Source organism: Mesoplodon densirostris, chromosome 11 (genome assembly GCF_025265405.1).
Source record: "Mesoplodon densirostris isolate mMesDen1 chromosome 11, mMesDen1 primary haplotype, whole genome shotgun sequence".
NCBI classification, from domain to species: Eukaryota; Metazoa; Chordata; class Mammalia; order Artiodactyla; family Ziphiidae; genus Mesoplodon; species Mesoplodon densirostris.
In genome coordinates this window covers 59,656,011-59,673,284 of record NC_082671.1, presented here as the reverse complement: position 1 = coordinate 59,673,284, position 17,274 = coordinate 59,656,011, and the positions used below count along the sequence as shown (strand labels likewise).

General features: G+C 35.3%; 1 protein-coding gene across 1 annotated transcript in view; it reads right to left on the bottom strand.

Moving 5' to 3' along the window:
- Positions 1-6,505: 6,505 nt before the first annotated feature.
- The window catches only part of KIF21A (kinesin family member 21A), a 165,363-nt gene continuing 154,594 nt past the window's right edge, over positions 6,506-17,274 (bottom strand). Inside the window, exons 33-36 of the mRNA XM_060114106.1 lie at positions 15,535-15,652; positions 13,956-14,126; positions 12,106-12,305; positions 6,506-7,345 (exon numbers count right to left, since the gene is read on the bottom strand). Of these exons, the coding sequence (XP_059970089.1) occupies positions 7,252-7,345; positions 12,106-12,305; positions 13,956-14,126; positions 15,535-15,652 (583 nt within the window). The 3' untranslated portion in view covers positions 6,506-7,251. The remainder of the gene's footprint in view (positions 7,346-12,105; positions 12,306-13,955; positions 14,127-15,534; positions 15,653-17,274) is intronic.

Here is a 17,274-nt window from a genome sequence, read left to right as displayed (position 1 = left end):
AGGTCTCATTTGTTTATTTTCATTACTCTAGGAGGTGGGCCAAAAAAAGATCTTGCTGTGATTTGTGTCAAAGACTGTTCTGCCTATGTTTTCCTCTAAGAGTTTAGTTTCTGGTCTTAAACTTAGGTCTTTAATCCATTTTGAGTTTATTTTTGTATAAGGTGTTAGGGAGTGTTCTAATTTCATATTTTACGTGTAGCAGTCCAGTTTTCCCAACAACGTTTATTTTCTCCATTTTATATTCTTGCCTCCTTTGTCATAGATTAGGTGACCATAGGTGTGTGGGTTTATCTCTGGGCTTTGTATGCTGTGCCATTGATCTATATTTCTGTTTTTGTGCCAGTACCATACTGTCTTGACTACTGTAACTTAGTGTAGTCTGAAGTCAGGGAGCCTGATTCCTCCAGCTCCACTTTTCTTTCTCAAGATTGCTTTGGCTATTCAGGGTCTTTTGTGTTTCCACATAAATTGAAAAATATTTGTTCTCATTCTATGAAAAATGCCATTGGTAATTTGATGGGGATTGCATTGAATCTGTAGATTGCTTTGGGTAGTACAGTCACTTTCACAATATTTATTCTTCCAATACAAAACATGGTATATCTTTCCATCTGTTTGTTTCATTTTTGATTTCTTTCATCAGTATCTTATAGTTTTCTGAGCACAGAAACTATATCTCCTTACATAGATTTATTCCTAGGTATTTTATTATTTTTGCTGCAATGGTAAATGGGATTGTTTCCTTAATTTCTCTTTCTGATATTTTGTTGTGAGTGTATAGGAATGCAAGAGATTTCTGTGTGTTAATTTTGTACCCTGCAACTTTACCAAATTCATTGATTAGCTCTAGTAGTTTTCTTTTGGCATCTTTAGGGTTTTCTATGTATAGTATCATGTCATCTGAAAACACTGACAGTTTTACTTCTTTTTTTCTAATTTGGATTACTTTTATTTCTTTTTCTTCTCTGATTGCCATGGTTAGGACTTCCAAAACTATGTTGAATAATAGTGGTGAGACTGGACATCCTTGTCTTTTTCCTGATCTTAGAGGAAATACTTTCAGTTTTTCACCATTGAGAATGATGTTTGCTGTGGGTTTGTCATATATGACCATTATTTTGATGAGGTAGTTTCCCTTTATGCCCATTTTCTGGAGAGATTTTTATCATAAATGGGTGTTGAATTTTGTCAAAAACTTTTTCTTCATCTATTGAGATGATCATATGGTTTTTATTTTTTAATTTATTAATATGGTGTGTCACACTGTTTGATTTGTGTATATTGAAGAATCCTTGCATCCCTGGGATAAATCCCCCTTGATCGTGTTGTATGATTTTTTAATGTGTTGTCCGAATCTGTTTCCTAGTATTTTGTTGAGCATTTTTGTGTGTATGTTCATCCGTGATATTGGTCTGTAATTTTCTTTTTTTGTGATATCTTTGCCTGGTTTGGGTATCAGGGTGATGGTGGCTTTGTAGAATGAGCTTGGGAGTGTTCCTTCCTCTGAAACTTTTTGAAAGAGTTTGAGAAGGATGGGTGTTAGCTCTTCTCTAAATGTTTGGTAGAATTCACCTGTGAAGTTATCTGGTCTTCATCTGTATGTTCACATTTGGCTCATCACCACTCATTTCCACATCTTAGTTAGTGCAAAGAGTACAGTTAAAGTAAATGTCAAGGACTTCTTTTTTAAAAGTAAGACCAGAGGTTGCACGCATCACTTCCCCTTAAATTGCATGGCCAGAACCATGGTATATTGCCATGGCGAACTGCAAGTTTGGGTGGGAAATGTAATCTCTGTCTGGGCAGCCATGTGCTCAGCAAAAATCCTTAGACTTCCATTACTAAAAGTAAGTGAGGTAGTAACTGGTAGTGGTAACTGGTAACTGCTCCAAGTACTACACAAAATCCTCCTGATTTCCTCAGTGGGTGTTTAGTTGTTTCAAACAATTAAAATCTCTCATCCTTTGACCACCCCACATATAATGATAATTTTCATGAAGTGTTTTTCCTCTGTGGGCATTCCTGTCAACAGCCAAAAGAGCTTTTAATAAAAGTAAGCAAAAAGCTGAGAGAAGAGGGAGTAAGGAAAAGGAAGTGGGAACAGGGAACAGGATGGGGTAAGACAAGAAGGGAGGTATTCTAGGATCCTTTACTTAATGGCCAGAGTAGGTGAAAATGACATTACTAATGTCCTTGGCCACTTAATGTCTTTCCTGAGGAGGCTTGTGGAAAGCACTCCTAGTTGCCTACCTTATAAAAACTGTATAATAGTCTAAACAGAGGGTAATAAACACTAGTCAGTTTTCTGATTCATGCAGGTGAATCCAGTCCTAACTGATATTGGGCTTCTCATCATTCTGATTTTAATTTTTGGATATTTTTCAGTGACGGTGTTAAATAGTTTCAGTGGGTAAGGATGCATGAAACTGTATCTCTGATACTGTCTGCTTCAGCTGTTGAATAAAACACCAGACAGTTCTGAAAGCCTGAAGAGTCTGTCTGTCTAATAGGGTTGTCAGAGACATTAGGAAAGAAGACAGAGGAGCAGCACCTCTGAATGCTTGTCGTCCTGGGAGACATGCAAAATTTTCCAGGCCCAGTAGAGTTGAGACAGCTGCACATATGGCAGAAGGCTAACACCTGCAGATTGGGAGGCAGAGAGAGCAGAGGGGATAACCCAGGGCTCCAAGAGAGGACTGACATCTGCTGCAAATTGAAGGCCTACTAGAACAGAGTGCTGTATCCCCACCACCAGCCTGTCCTGACCACCCAGGGTCAACAGAATCATGAGTGGGCAAAGAGAACTAAGAGCAACTATACCTAAGGGGGACTAAGCAACTGGAGAATGGAAGACAAACAGAATAACTGGTGGGGTCTCCTAGCAAAACAGAACTGCCCGATGGGAGAAAAGAGAACTAAAAGACTAAAAGGGACATAAAAAGATTCTGGGCAACTAAAAGTATTGTTTTCAAAAATTAAGTAGCTTAAAAACAATTAAATAGGTTAATGAGAAAAGAGTATAGTCATTCTTGAGAGCTGAATTAGTGTCCAGAAAAAAACAATGGAAGAAATACAGTATCTTAAAACACAGGTCACAAAGAAGTGCATCTTTTAGTTCAGTTGCAAATACAGAAAACATTTTATCTGATTTAAGCAGAAAGGAATTTCATAGAGGGCAACGGGTGCTTACAAAATTGTGAGTAGGTGTTAGGTTAACCCCCAGAACTAGCCCACCAAGTTATCATTTCCACCACAATTAGGAAGATGGGTGATGGAGTGAGGGAACCACGGCCCTGACTGCAGACTTCAGGACTACCGCCTCAGCCGGGTACCAACAGAAAGTGTGCCCTATACCCTGCCTCTCAACATCCATACCTTGTGTCAAAAGCTGGGGCCCTGGCATTGCTTCCAGTGGAGAAACAAAGGCCTTTCCAACTTGCTGCAGAGGCACTGATTCCACTCAGTTCACTTTGTGCCTGGGTTCATGTGCGTGGTGGAAGCCAGGTTAAATGTAGAAGCCATGTGGAAAGAAAGTCTGAGAAATGTAGTCTTCGCTTTTCCTAAATCTAACATAGACAAAAACATATTAGAAGGGGTTTGAAATCATATTATCTGCCATACATGACGTAGTGGACATTTGTCGCTATTTTTGTCTGTTTGGCAGAATCCCCCATAATACTATACTTCATCAGTTCTAGTATGTATTTCACCAATACTGGATTTCACCAATTCTAGGATGTGCATTGTTTTTTCACAGTTAAATATCTCTGAAATCAGGTGTTCCTGACTCTTATGGCACCTTAGATTCCCCCCATTTCAGGATGCCCAAACAAAGGGGAAAATAAATGCTCAGTAAGTGTTGGCTATTACAATTATTAACTTTATCTCAAAAAAAGTGAAATTAATGGCAGCTGTAACATTTTAAAGTTAGTTGAGCATTTCATTATGGATAGAAACTAGATGGATAGATAACTCTTATTTTTGTGATGCTCATATAGAGCTATCTGTACATTTTATATCTGTAATTTGCAAATACAAAATCCCAACTATCAACATCTGCATGATAGTTGGTAAATCAAATTCTCAACAACATAGCAAGAACACAGTCTATTCTGAGGCTGAAAACAGAATTTGAAAAACAGATTCTGAGTTAAAGTATAGGCAATGCTTAGGAAAAAATTACAAACAGCAGCATGGAACACTTGTTACCTGCTGATTATGTTAATTTAAATTTTTATAAAAGACCCCACATCAGCTGGGAATTAAATAAATAAATGTGGACATAATTAATATGCAAAACTTTGCTGTTACTCTTTAATTAAAATGCAGACATTTTGATTTGAATGAAGAAATAGTATCTTCCAAAGGAAGATGCTATTCTGGGAGAACAAGGCATATATTTAATACAGTGAGGAATAAATCATATTTAATCATATTTAAGTTTTCGTTAACTCTTAACTATTCTAAGAGTTATTGTTAACAATTCTGGATGGGATCTTTAGGGGTTAACGCTATCTTTTGTTGGTTCATAAACCGGCCCCTGTACATGGAGGGCAAGGAGAGACTGAAGAAAGAGGCAGACTACTCCAGATTGGTATGTGGCAGGTTTAATAAGCAAGGGAATTTGCAAACAAGGCTAAACCTGGTGGCCACAAGATGAGATCTCCACCCCTGTCCGCCAGAATTTTAAAGTATATATAGAGGTCTTAACTGGGTTCAGTCACATATACCATACAGATGGTCTCAAATAACACATTGCTCTCTCAAGGCTGCATCCTTGAAACAGCTCTGGCTATGGGAATGGTGAGTGGAAGGTACATGAGTGGAATATACATTACAAGGACAGGGAAGGGGTGAGAAACCTCTAATTGCCTAGGTCCAGACTGAGAATCAATCAGCGGCCATGTCCTCTTGATGAACTCCTCCAACATTTTCCAAAATGTAAGTCTTTATGAGAACTGCTTCGTTTACATATTCATTTAAATTACTTGAATCAGATTAACTCTATCTGAGCCTCCAGCATTTTAAAAGGTAAAATAGACACTGGGCTTTGTGTTCTGCATAAGCAAACACAGTGCTCAGGACCACATAAAAGACCTCTAATTGAACCCACAATCAGGATCGAATGCCTTTAATAGGTATTGAGCACCTAGATTTTCCTTATCAGAGCACTTACTAAGCTGTTGTGTAATTATCATCTCTCTCCACCCAGAGGGCAAGCATCATCTCAGTCTTGTTATTTTTTCCATCTCCAGTACCTGGCCCAGTATATGCTCAATAAACTTTTATTGAATAAATTGTCCAAAAAATGAATTGTTGAGCAATAGTCCCATGAAAAGAATCACCCCAGGAGTATTTAAATTCAAAATAGTCTGGACAATCTCTGTCAAGTTTTGGCATAGTATCTTCCTCCAGGGAAGGAGGCAAAATTACAATTAACATAATTACAAAGTAGTTGAGTTTCTCTTTATAGGAAAATCCCTTCTTTAAGTTTATATATTTGTGTATATATATATATATATATATATATATATATATATATATATATATATATATATATAAAACTTATAAAGAAGGGATATATATATATATCTCACTGTGAAATACAACATACATATATAAAATAGGAAAGAAATATATTACAGTTTAATATGTCACTTAGGACTCAGGTCACGAAATAGAACATTTCTAGGACCTCCATACCCCTCTACACTCCCAACTCACTTCCTGCAACACCTGCCAGTCACCATGCCTTCCATTTCCTCTCCAAGTAACCAAGGTCATTATTGTCCTAACTGTTATGGGAATATTTTTCATTTGTTCAACCCTCTATGTTCAAATCCCTAAGCTATATGGTTTGATTTAATTCCTTTAAATAGTGAGTTTCCTTGGTTCCTCAAGATTAAGTTATGGTTTATATTTTTCAAGAATATTTCATGTCTAGTGAGCAAAAATAGGAATGCCTATGTAGCACTGGATAACAAGAAAATGTCTTTCCTTATATCACACAGATAAAACAAAGTTTTACAAACACTGGCCATTTTCATATTAGGAAAAGAACAAGAGAATAAAAATAATTCACAGCGACATGTTTATTTAAGCCTTAGCTAAGCTTTCATTTACAAACAAATATTTTTGGGGAAAAAGATCACAAGACAATATTTTCTAGTGTCATACTATCCACATAAAAATTAAACTTGCAGAATTTACAAATTAATATTCTGAGCAGACAGATAAATTATACATCCTTTTGCAAAATCCAATCTACAATATTTAAAAATTCATAGTTACAACATAAGACATTCTTTCTTTACAATCTACCTATTTACATAGCTTTCCTCACTGCAGGTGATATAGTTCTCATCATAGCTACCAAGGTTTGCAAACATAGTACATTTAAAATATATTTAGCAGCACATAAAAAATTAGATAAAAAGGGAAAGAAATACTACTATTAAATAAAAATGAAATTAAAGGGTGATAATAGAAACAACTCCATAGGAAAATAGATCAAAATATATTTCTGTTAGGACATCAAAAATGTTTCCCATCACAGAATGTATGCACAGCACTACTAAAACAATTTAACAGCATTTTAGTCCTGAGCACAGAATATAGCACAGCTGCAAAACTTTGGTCAATACAAGTAAATGTCGACATCTAACACAATCTGTTTAACATTCTTTGTTAGCAGATTAAAGTTAGTTCCATTTTATGAAAAATCACCATCAGTAATATTCTCATATCTTTTCCCCATTACATTAAAAGAGCTTTTAAATTTGGGAGCCCTCTGTAGACTGATATAAATACCAGACAAACCAATGTTTGATTAACATTCCCAATATGTTTTAAATATGTAAATCATATGAACAGACTATATGAATGAGTTAACAGTGGGTTGCTTTGTACTCCAAGTGTATTTTCTGACTGTCACAAAAGCAGACATGTTGTACTTCAAATAATTTGAAGATGTTCTTTATAGCCAGGCATAAAAATCCAGCCACTATATAAGTGCAAATCAAGCAGCATATCAATGATAGGTTATATATGCATTGGTAGATATTAAAATTAAGCACACAGGATAGTACACAATTTTATTAGGATACCATTTATATTCAGCAGTTGGATTCAGATATATTTTCCAGTTAATCCCATTCACAAGTTTTTGCCTAATAAATGCAGGACAACATTTTCCATAAAGAACATAGAGTATAATCACAGTATTCAGTTTATGACTATCTTCATTCATGTTTAACTACTGGCAATATCTTCCACTGGATCTCCTGTGTCAAAGAGCTGACCATCTTGCAAATTTCGAGTCTTCCAAATTCTCACAGTTCGATCACTACACAATAATAAATTAAAAATGAACATGTGAAAAGAGGTGGAAAGATAAAGAAGTAGTTCGTAGAATTACTTACCATGGAAACATTTTCTGAAAAGATCTCTAATAGGTGTAAGTAAAAATATACATTGTCCCATAGGTATACCAAACAGGTACCCATAATAATGAAATTAAAAATAGTTCATATTATCAAGGGCTTACTATATGCCAGGTATTGTTACTATGTTCCCCATACATACATTAATGCATTTAATTCTCTTTACATATCATAAGATATAGATAATGCTATTCTCCCCTATTTATTTATGAGCAAATTGAGGTCCAAAGAAGTTAATTAATTTGCCCAAGATCGGGCTTCCCTGGTGGTCCAGTGGTTGACTCCGCCCTTCCACTGCAGGGAGCGTGGGTTTGATCCCTGGTCGGGGAATTTCCGCATGTCTCAAGGTGCGGCCAAAAAATAAATAAATAAAATTTGCCCAAGATCACAAAATAAGTGATAGTGCCAAGATTTGAAACCAGGCAGTCTGGCTCCATCTCTTAAAGACTTTACTGATATGACATGGTCAGAGGTCTTCAGGGATAAGAGCCCAGAGTAAGATCACAGTGAGGGGGCCAGGGCAGGAATTCCAGGGAGTTGGTGAATCTGTTGATATTCAGGAAGAATTATGTTCAGGTTAAATCAACATAAGCCCACAGAAAAAGCAGGAGGCTACTAAGAAGTAGTCTAACATTCTGCCTATCATAGAACATAGACAATTCAAAGCTTTTCTGAGAAAACTTATTTTTATTCACTTAACATGTGGGTTCTGGGGAGTAGTCATTAGACAATCACATTTCTTACCATGTCTCTCGTGGCTCTAAAAAGAGAGTGTTGCTTTTCTCCCATTTCCTAACAAACCCAAAGCCAAAAGAACGAGTTGCCATAGAATTGTATAGTTAAAAAGTATTTCAAAGATTATGTAGTCCATTTTGAGGATAAAGAAAGTTTAGTGACTTGTTCAATGTAACATAGTAGAGTACAGAGCTGAGCCTAGAAGCCAGGCTTTCTAATTTTTAATCAACAATCTTCTCATCCCTAAGAGTTCTTACCACAAGGTAAAAAAAATCACATTTTTTTCTTTTCCTTTTCTTTTTTTTTTTTAATCTACATGAGATTATGGATGCTAACTAAGCTTATTGTGATAATCATTTCATTATATATTTAAGCCAAATCATTATGTTGTATACCTTAAACTTACACAGTGCTGTATGTCAATTATATCTCAATAAAACTGGGGGGAAATAATAATCTCTCTCCATCCCACATAGCACATGTAACTGAAAACAGAAGGGGATATGTTCACTCATCCACCCATTTATCCATTCCATTTATTTATACAACCATCCATTCAACAAATGTTTATTGGGAACTTGCAGTGTTCTAGGCATTATTCTAGGCGCTCAGGATCAATTAAAAATAAACAAATAAATAAAAAGCACAATCCTATGCCTTTGTAGATCATATATTCTAGCAAAAGGAGACAGACAATAAAACTTAATAAATAATTAAATTATAAAGTTTATTAGAAAGTAATAAATGTTATAGAGAGATTAAAGAGTATGGCAAAGGGGTTCAGGATCAGGAGTGGTAGTCGATAGGAGAGATCACAACTTTAAATAAAATGGCAAGGTTATTCTTATTGAGAAAGACATTAGAAGAAGATCAGGATCTCTGAAGGCACTTTGGGCAAATGTCCTAAGGTTGGAGTGAGCCTGATATGTTCAAGAACCAGCAAAGATGTTATTGGTGTTTTAAGAGACGGAGCACGTCAGAGGGTACTAGAAGGTAAGGTGAGAGATAAATGCTCAAAGGGTCAGATCAAGTAACGGCCTCTACTTTAGATAAAATGGATGATCAATGCAAGGTTTTGAGCAGAGAAGGAACAAGATCTGACTTGTATTTTTAAAAAAATTACTCTGGTGTCTGTGTTGAGAATAGACTACATATGGGAAACGGACATTGTTTAGGAGGCTACTGTAGTAATCCAAGAGCTGATGGTGACTAGGGTCAGTGAGGCAGCAAAAAGCATGGTGAGAAGTGGTCAGATTCTAGGTATAATTTAAAGGTAGAACACCAACAGAGTTTGTTGATGAATTGGATATGGAGTGTGAAAGAAAGAGAGGAATGAAGGTTTCTAAACTAAGCAACAGAGAAGACAGACAAGCCATCAACTGAGATGGAGAAGGTTTTAGGATGAGCAGGTTTCTTAGGAAGGTCGGGAGTTCAGTTTTGGACATATGAAGTCTAAGATGAACAAACTTACACTACTAGTCATGACAGAGTAACCTGAGCCAGGTTAGCGTTCCTGTTGTAAGCAAAGTGAAAACTTGACAGAATATTTGGAACAACTATTTTCAGAAACTGGGCAATGGGTAGTACAGGCCTGTAATCCCTGAGAAAGGGGAAGCAAAGAAGGTGACCTCTGTGATGGCCCTGGCTCTCAGCCTGGCAGCACTTTCCAGACTACAGCAATGTGGGGAAACCAAGCAGAAAAATCACAGAATCAGAGTTGAAGAGATAGTAATAAAAATCTGGTAAGTGTGAAATAGTTGGAATTTGTAGAACCAGATAGAGAAGAGGAGAGAGCTATGCAAAAAGAACTATGGAGCTATAGGAAAAGAATTCCATCAATCCACATAGGGGTCCCCTAATGCCTTTGACTGAAGGCTAAGCTGCACATGAGTAGAATCAGACTATAAGGCCACACCAAAAAACTACTAGTGAGTATAAGTCAAACAAATCCCAGAGTTCACAAAGGGCTATGAGATGTTCAGGTTTTGACCAGTGGAGTACAGCATCAAACATTCAAGACATTCAGTAGAAATCCAAGAAGAGTTAAAAACAAGTCTCAAAAATATGAGCTGAACCACAAGTAACTTATGTGCCTGACAAACAAAGCCCAATACTCTTTAAAGGAATAAAACAAAATCCAGATACTCAAAACACAATGCTATAATTAATGTTCAACATTCAATAAAATGTTACTTGACATAGAAGCAGAAAAAATAAGACCCATAATCATAAGAAAAATCAATCAGTGACAGCAGATCCAGAAATCAGATATGATAGAATTACTTATACAAGGACTTTGAATTATAAAGTCCCACCTATAAAATAGGGATTATAATAATACTCACCGTCTAGAGTTCTTATGAAGACTAAATGAGTTAAAGCCTGAAAACACTTAGAACAATGCCTGGTAGATACTAAGCCCTATACAAACATTTTTTAGATAACAAATAAGTAGCACTAATTTGAAAATAGGCCTTCTGATTTTACTGGCGATTTTCCTGATTTTATGTTACATGGTAAATACATCTGCATCTGATGCTCCATGGGTAAACTGAGAAAGATTTCAATTCTTCAAAAATAAAACTGTATCATGGAAGAAAAGTATTATATCATACCTCACCGACCAGACCTCAGTGATACATAATACTTTTATAGTCTTATCTTGTGTGTCCCACAGCTTTGAGGGATATTAATTTATTTCCCATAAATTGTTAAGGACAAAACAAATTTCCAAGGGAACAAATAAAAGTGATGACTCTTAAGAAAGTAATGCATCTTGGAAATAGAATCAATGAAGCACCAAAGGTAAACACCTTAGAAAAACACAAAAAAAATGGCTTTGATGTACTTTCGAGATGAGAGAAAGTAAATCTAAATGAGAAGAGGGATTCAATGGAAACAGCACGAATAATAAGAGACACCAGAGAAATATAGTAGAGGTTTCAAAATAAAATCAGGGTAATCGTGCATTTAGGACAGACAAATCAAGCAGTCGGTTAAATTAAGTAACATAATTGGTACACAAATGACATAGGGAGATTTTCAAGATAGATATTCATGAGAAATTACATTTCATTTGATTGAGATGAACACCTCACATTACAGTTAGTATATATGCTTTCCTTTTCAAAGTACTTATATACATATTATGTCATTTTTATGGTCACATCTCTACACCTCCTTCAAACATCTTCTTAAATGTCACTTTCTCAGTAAGGCCTTAACTGACCACTCTATTGTGTAACCCCAGCCCCCCAGTGATGTTCTCATCCCCCTTGCCTGCTTTATTTTTCTCCATAGCACCTCTCAACGTGTAACATATTTTACTTATTTATTTTCTTTTCTCCTCCTTAGAATGAAACTACGGTTTGTATCTATTTTGTTCACTTCTCTATTCCCAAGGGTCTGGAACAGTGCCTGGCACATAGGAGATTCATCATGAATAAGCCAATGAGCAAATAAATTAATCAATCCAGCCATCTTAAGAGGGAAGTAGATGTTAATACTATGTACTTAAACTTTAAAGGAGGTGGAAGATGCACAAAGTTTCTTTTTTTTTAATGAAATGGTCTAAATGTGAAGAATGGCAAGTTTGTTGCCTTTGTGGAAAAAACTTTTAGAAACTAGTCACTTATGAATGATTTTTTAAAAATTAAAATCGCCAGGGGAAGATCTGGCAGCAGACTTCTTAGTCTAATCAGAGAGCCGACACAGGAGTAACACTATTACCATGTAACCAGGGGAGCCCAAACTCAGTGCCCACAGTGTATCTCAGAAAATATAAATAAGATATCATAAATAGACATTAGAATAACTGTAATAAAAGGATTCATATATTCTACATTTCCAGATATTTACAACTTACAGTATTTATTAAATCTGAATACAAGTAAACAATATAGAGAACGATCACATAGCAGAAACTTACTCAGCTGCAGTAAAAATGTGGGTGGAATTAACACATATGGCATTGATAGGACTCTCATGACCTTTCATCTCTCCAACTGGCACAAAGGTATCTATGTTCCAGAGTTTCAGAATGCCCCCTCTGCAGCCACTGAGCAAAACTGGGTGGCCTGGCATCACTCCAAGGGCACAGACCCAATCCTTATGTGCATTTGGAACTTGCTGAGAAAAAAAAAGAAAAATCAGCAGTTTAAGGGGAGTAGTCCAAACGGACATTTTCATACCAAAATAAGTTACAGAAGTTTTTATTGACAAAATTCAAAATTTGGAACACTGAATTGGCCTGGAAACCATAAAAATCATTTTCTGTGAAGTCACTCTTCATGATTTAAAGAAATAAATCTGTAATTTGCTCCTAAATTTGCCTCACTAGTTATCATCAGTGTTATCAGTATTAAAGGCCTAGAATGTTAAAAAAAAAATCTATAGAATCTAAAACACCTGGAAAGTATACAGAATTTTTTCAAACATCACTTTCTCTTAAAAGGAGTAACTATTTCACTTTTCTCCAAAATGTATCTCACGCAACTAGTTTGAAAACTACAACCTGGTGTGTAGACTATAAAGATTTTCTCATAAAATCACTGCCTTAAATTTTGGAAGAGAACATAGAGGCCTAAAGCTTTTTTGTTGAAGGCTGGAGCTAACCTATATATTTCACAATGAGTAAACAATAATTATAAGCTCAGACTATATACCATATTTTATGCATAAATATATTTATATACATAACATAAAAGTCACATCCAAGAATGTATATATATAAAAGAAAAGCTTCTGAGTGCAATATATGCATCTGTTGCCAGGTTTTCTCTATTAACATTCATGCTACTTGTTCATTTTGTTTTCATCTGGTTGTAAGCAAGAAAGTAGGAGTAATTGCAATACATACACATGCATACATTTATAAGGAAAAGCCTGAAATTGAGTATAATTTTATCTGCTAACTAACTTCTTCCTCTGGGAATTAGGAAAAATCACCAATGTTTGATTGTATTGACAGAACACTTCAATCCAACTATCATTCTATAGGAAATGAGAGAACCACCAATGTTGAATGTATGAAAATCAGATGAGGAATCATTTAGACTGCTTTGACCTTAGTGAAACTTGGTACTCCTTGGAATATGTGTACATAAAACAAAAAAACAAAAACAAAATGAGAAACTGACTGATTTACTGCAAGACTGATTTCATTTAGTAAACACAAGCATGGGGCAATCCCAGATCTTCCAACACTTTTTTTTTTTTTTACATCTTTATTAGAGTATAATTGCTTTACAATGGTGTGTTAGTTTCTGCCTTATAACAAAGTGAATCAGTTATACATATACATATGTTCCCATATCTCTTCCCTCTTGCACCTCCCTCCCTCCCGCCCTCCCTATCCCACCCCTCCAGGCAGTCACAGAGCACCGAGCTGATCTCCCTGTGCTATGCGGCTGCTTCCCACTAGCTATCTGTTTTACGTTTGGTAGTGTATATATGTCCATGCCTCTCTCTCGCTTTGTCACAGCTTACCCTTCCCCTTCCCCATATCCTCAAGTCCATTCTCTAGTAGGTCTGTGTCTTTATTCCTGTCTTATCAGAGTCTATTCCCCTTTTATTTAGGAGATATCATTAAATGTTGAATGTTGCTCTTTTCATAACTAGTAACTCTGGTGGGTGATGATGAAACACTCTTTAAGAGGAAGCCCTGTTTGATACCATCCCTAAACAATGAAAATCTATATAGAGGCTCTTTGTGTTCTTATATAGAATACTGGTGACTTTGAAATACCCACTGCATCCCATGAAAAGGTTTTGCATTACCTGTAGAAGGTCTTTTTGAGCTAAATCCCATTTCTTGATTCCATTATCTCTGGAACCACTAAATAGGTTATCCCCTTGTATGGTTAATGCTTCAATGCCATCATAATGAGGGGGCTCGAAATTGTGGGTGGGACTCACAGCTCCAAGAGCCCCTTCAGTTACATCAAACATCTAAATAAAAGCAGAAAGGAAGCAGTCATCCTATTTAACTTACAAATAAGCACCTATATATGTTCATTCATAGAAACACACACATGTATATTAACCAGATATGATTTGTTTTATTTTACTAAGTTAACTAAAATAACCTGCTATGAATGACTCAGGATGAACCTGATCCCTATCTTCACACTACTTTTGCTTACATGCCACATGTTTACATGTCTGTAAGCTCTTAAGAAAGGCAACCAATTTTCTCATGTGTGAGTGTACAAATGATATGTTAAATAATAAAAATGCTACATATCAATCCAGTTGAAATTCAAATAAATGATATGATTGTTGTTTAAACACTATTAGGTAGCTCTGCAATCTTGGTGGTCATCTCAAATTCTCCAAAGCTGCTATTCAAAACCTTTCACTCCCTTCAGTTGCTCTCATCTCTCTTAACTGTTGAAATTGTGATTTCCTAATAAGGTTAGTATGACCAAAAATAAATTTTCTGGACCATCCTCCTAGTTACAAAAGTTTCCTTTTATTCTCAAACATTCTCTTACCCTTCCCTTCTTTTCAGATGCTAAAGTGTACCTACTTTTTCCCAAGGTTCACATTTTTGATCTGATTCACCAATTGCTACCACTTCACTCTTCACACTTTCCCTCTCCACTGAGCCCATTTCCTGAGCATATAAACATGCTCAAGTCTACCAAATATAAAATCCTCTCACCTTAACCATTCTATTGTCAAGTCACTAACCGATTTCTTATTTCTTAATCAAAGTTTCTAAAAAAGAGTACTTATACTCTTCCTATCTCTCTTTATTACTGTTTCCTCTTTTTTATTCCCATTGGTTTTTATAGGATTCCCCAAGACTGAGTCATATCAACCCCTATCCTTTGGCCATGCCAACTACTCTAACTCCTTAACCATCTGCTTCTATTTGAACAGCTCCGAAACATACATGTCTAGTCATAACTTATCTTGAGCTCTGGACTTGCCTTTCAAATGGCCTACTGGATTACATGAGAAGGTCCTCTATTAGCATCTCAAATTTAACATCTCCAGAATCAAACTATGCTTCTCTCCTCATCTTATCTGCTACTTGCATAAAATATGAAGACCATAACATGTTCAGCATTAACGGTGGTGATGATGAGACTTAAGCATTAGTTGGATGACTGAGCCAAAAAAATTTTTAAAATCCCTCCCAACCTATCTTCTATGAAAAGTGAGAATACATGTTTAAATAATAAGACAACACAACCAGGAACCGAGTGAGGAAAAGATCAGGAAGAAAAAGCAAAGGTTAGAAATGAGAAAAAAGAAAACTGAATAAGAGAAAAGGGTCTCAGGTGCATCTCAATACTTCTAATCTATCATTTAATAGGAGAATATAATTAAACAACTTTATTATACACACTTTGATATAATGATCCTTGGAGCCAGTGATGATTAAATCTTGTCCACTAGAAATCTGATCTACAGTAAGACACATAACAGGGCCTAGGTGTCCCGTTAACTTTCCTGTGGACTGAAACCTTTAAAAAGAAAGAAAAATAATTTTGTTTGAAAATATTTCTTAACATGTTGAGCCTAAGCCTCAGCAAAAATAATCAACAGTCTTTGCTAAAACTGTTCTTTTTGATTTAAATCCACCTCTATGCAACTCTGTTCAAATTAAGAGTAAAAATAATGGCCAAACTAATCAATTCTCTGACGGAAGTGTGAGGAGTCCTAAATAAGTTATTCCAAAGCAGCTAATATCATTCAGGTAGTAAAAATAAATAAATAAATAAAAACTTGCTAAAGGCTAATTTTAAATCTAACCTAAGTCCAGGTAAACCTTAATCTGTTAAATGTCTCAATATGTTATAGACATATGACTGATGTTATTAAGGCCAATTTGAAATTTGGTTAAAACAACTATGTCACTGATATAACTAGAAAATAACAATATGAAGAAAGTAAGATTATTTTACTACACTAACATATATCCTCACATAAACACATACACATATATGTACACACATCACATATACATACATATACACATACATGTATGCACACATATGTGTATATACATGTATGTCAAAAAATAGGTAGTCCATTTCATCAATTATTACAAAGACATGAAAATGACCAGGAATATATCTGACTGGTAGAAAAACATATGATGCCCATTGTCAGGGGGTGACAAGGAACCTCTGTTTCACAGTCCTTCCTCAAATCAAGCTGTTGGAATACAGAGATGTATTTGCCTTCTAGAATATTATTATTTCTTGTAACTCTTTTCTTAGTTAATTTGTTAAGATGAATCTGTATTTAATCATGTTGCTGAAATCAAGCAACTTGAAAAAGGATCTAACTTTTCAGCAGAAAAGAAAGTGTAAAAATTTTCAAAAGCTGATATCTTTTCTGCCTCATGTCATGACTTTGAGTATCTTCTTTCATGGTACTGCAACTACAAATCAAGTTTAATATCTTCAAGAATAAACCCAGTCCTTGCCTCGTTCCTAATTTTCTTAAACAAGCACTGTTTGCAATTTTCTACTTTTTTTTTTTTCTAAAACAGTTCTCAGGACTGTGTTTCTTCTTTCTCTTTCTCTCTCATTTATTTATCTATAAATTATGCTTATAATACTTTCTCAGTCATGCATTAAAATGTTACAAGTTATAACCAGTTTTCCTCAGAATTTCTAAAATAAATTTCCCTTTGATTTACTACTGACAAAGCCCTTCTAGATGGGATTATTACCTGATTATTACCTGGGATATTACCTGAATTACAAACTTTACTCAGAATCTTGTAATTGACTTTTAATGGCCTTTATCCTCCATTACAAGATGAGTTCTAAGAAGATGGACACCAAATTTGTCTTGCTCAGTCTTTATCCCCAGTACCTACCACAAGTGTTGGTATAGTGCCTGCCATAATTGATATTTGTTAACTAATAAATAAATAACTAATAAATAAATATTCCCTTGCTGCCAAATTTTTAAGAACTAGAAAAGAAGCTAAAATAGACACTCAAATGAAGGATAAAAGCTCATACTTCATGGCAAATAAAAAATCAAATCAAAGATGTAATGCCTTACATTTCAATTTATCATTTTTCTCTTTGTACTCACTTCATCTCCTTAATACTTCATCATATATATG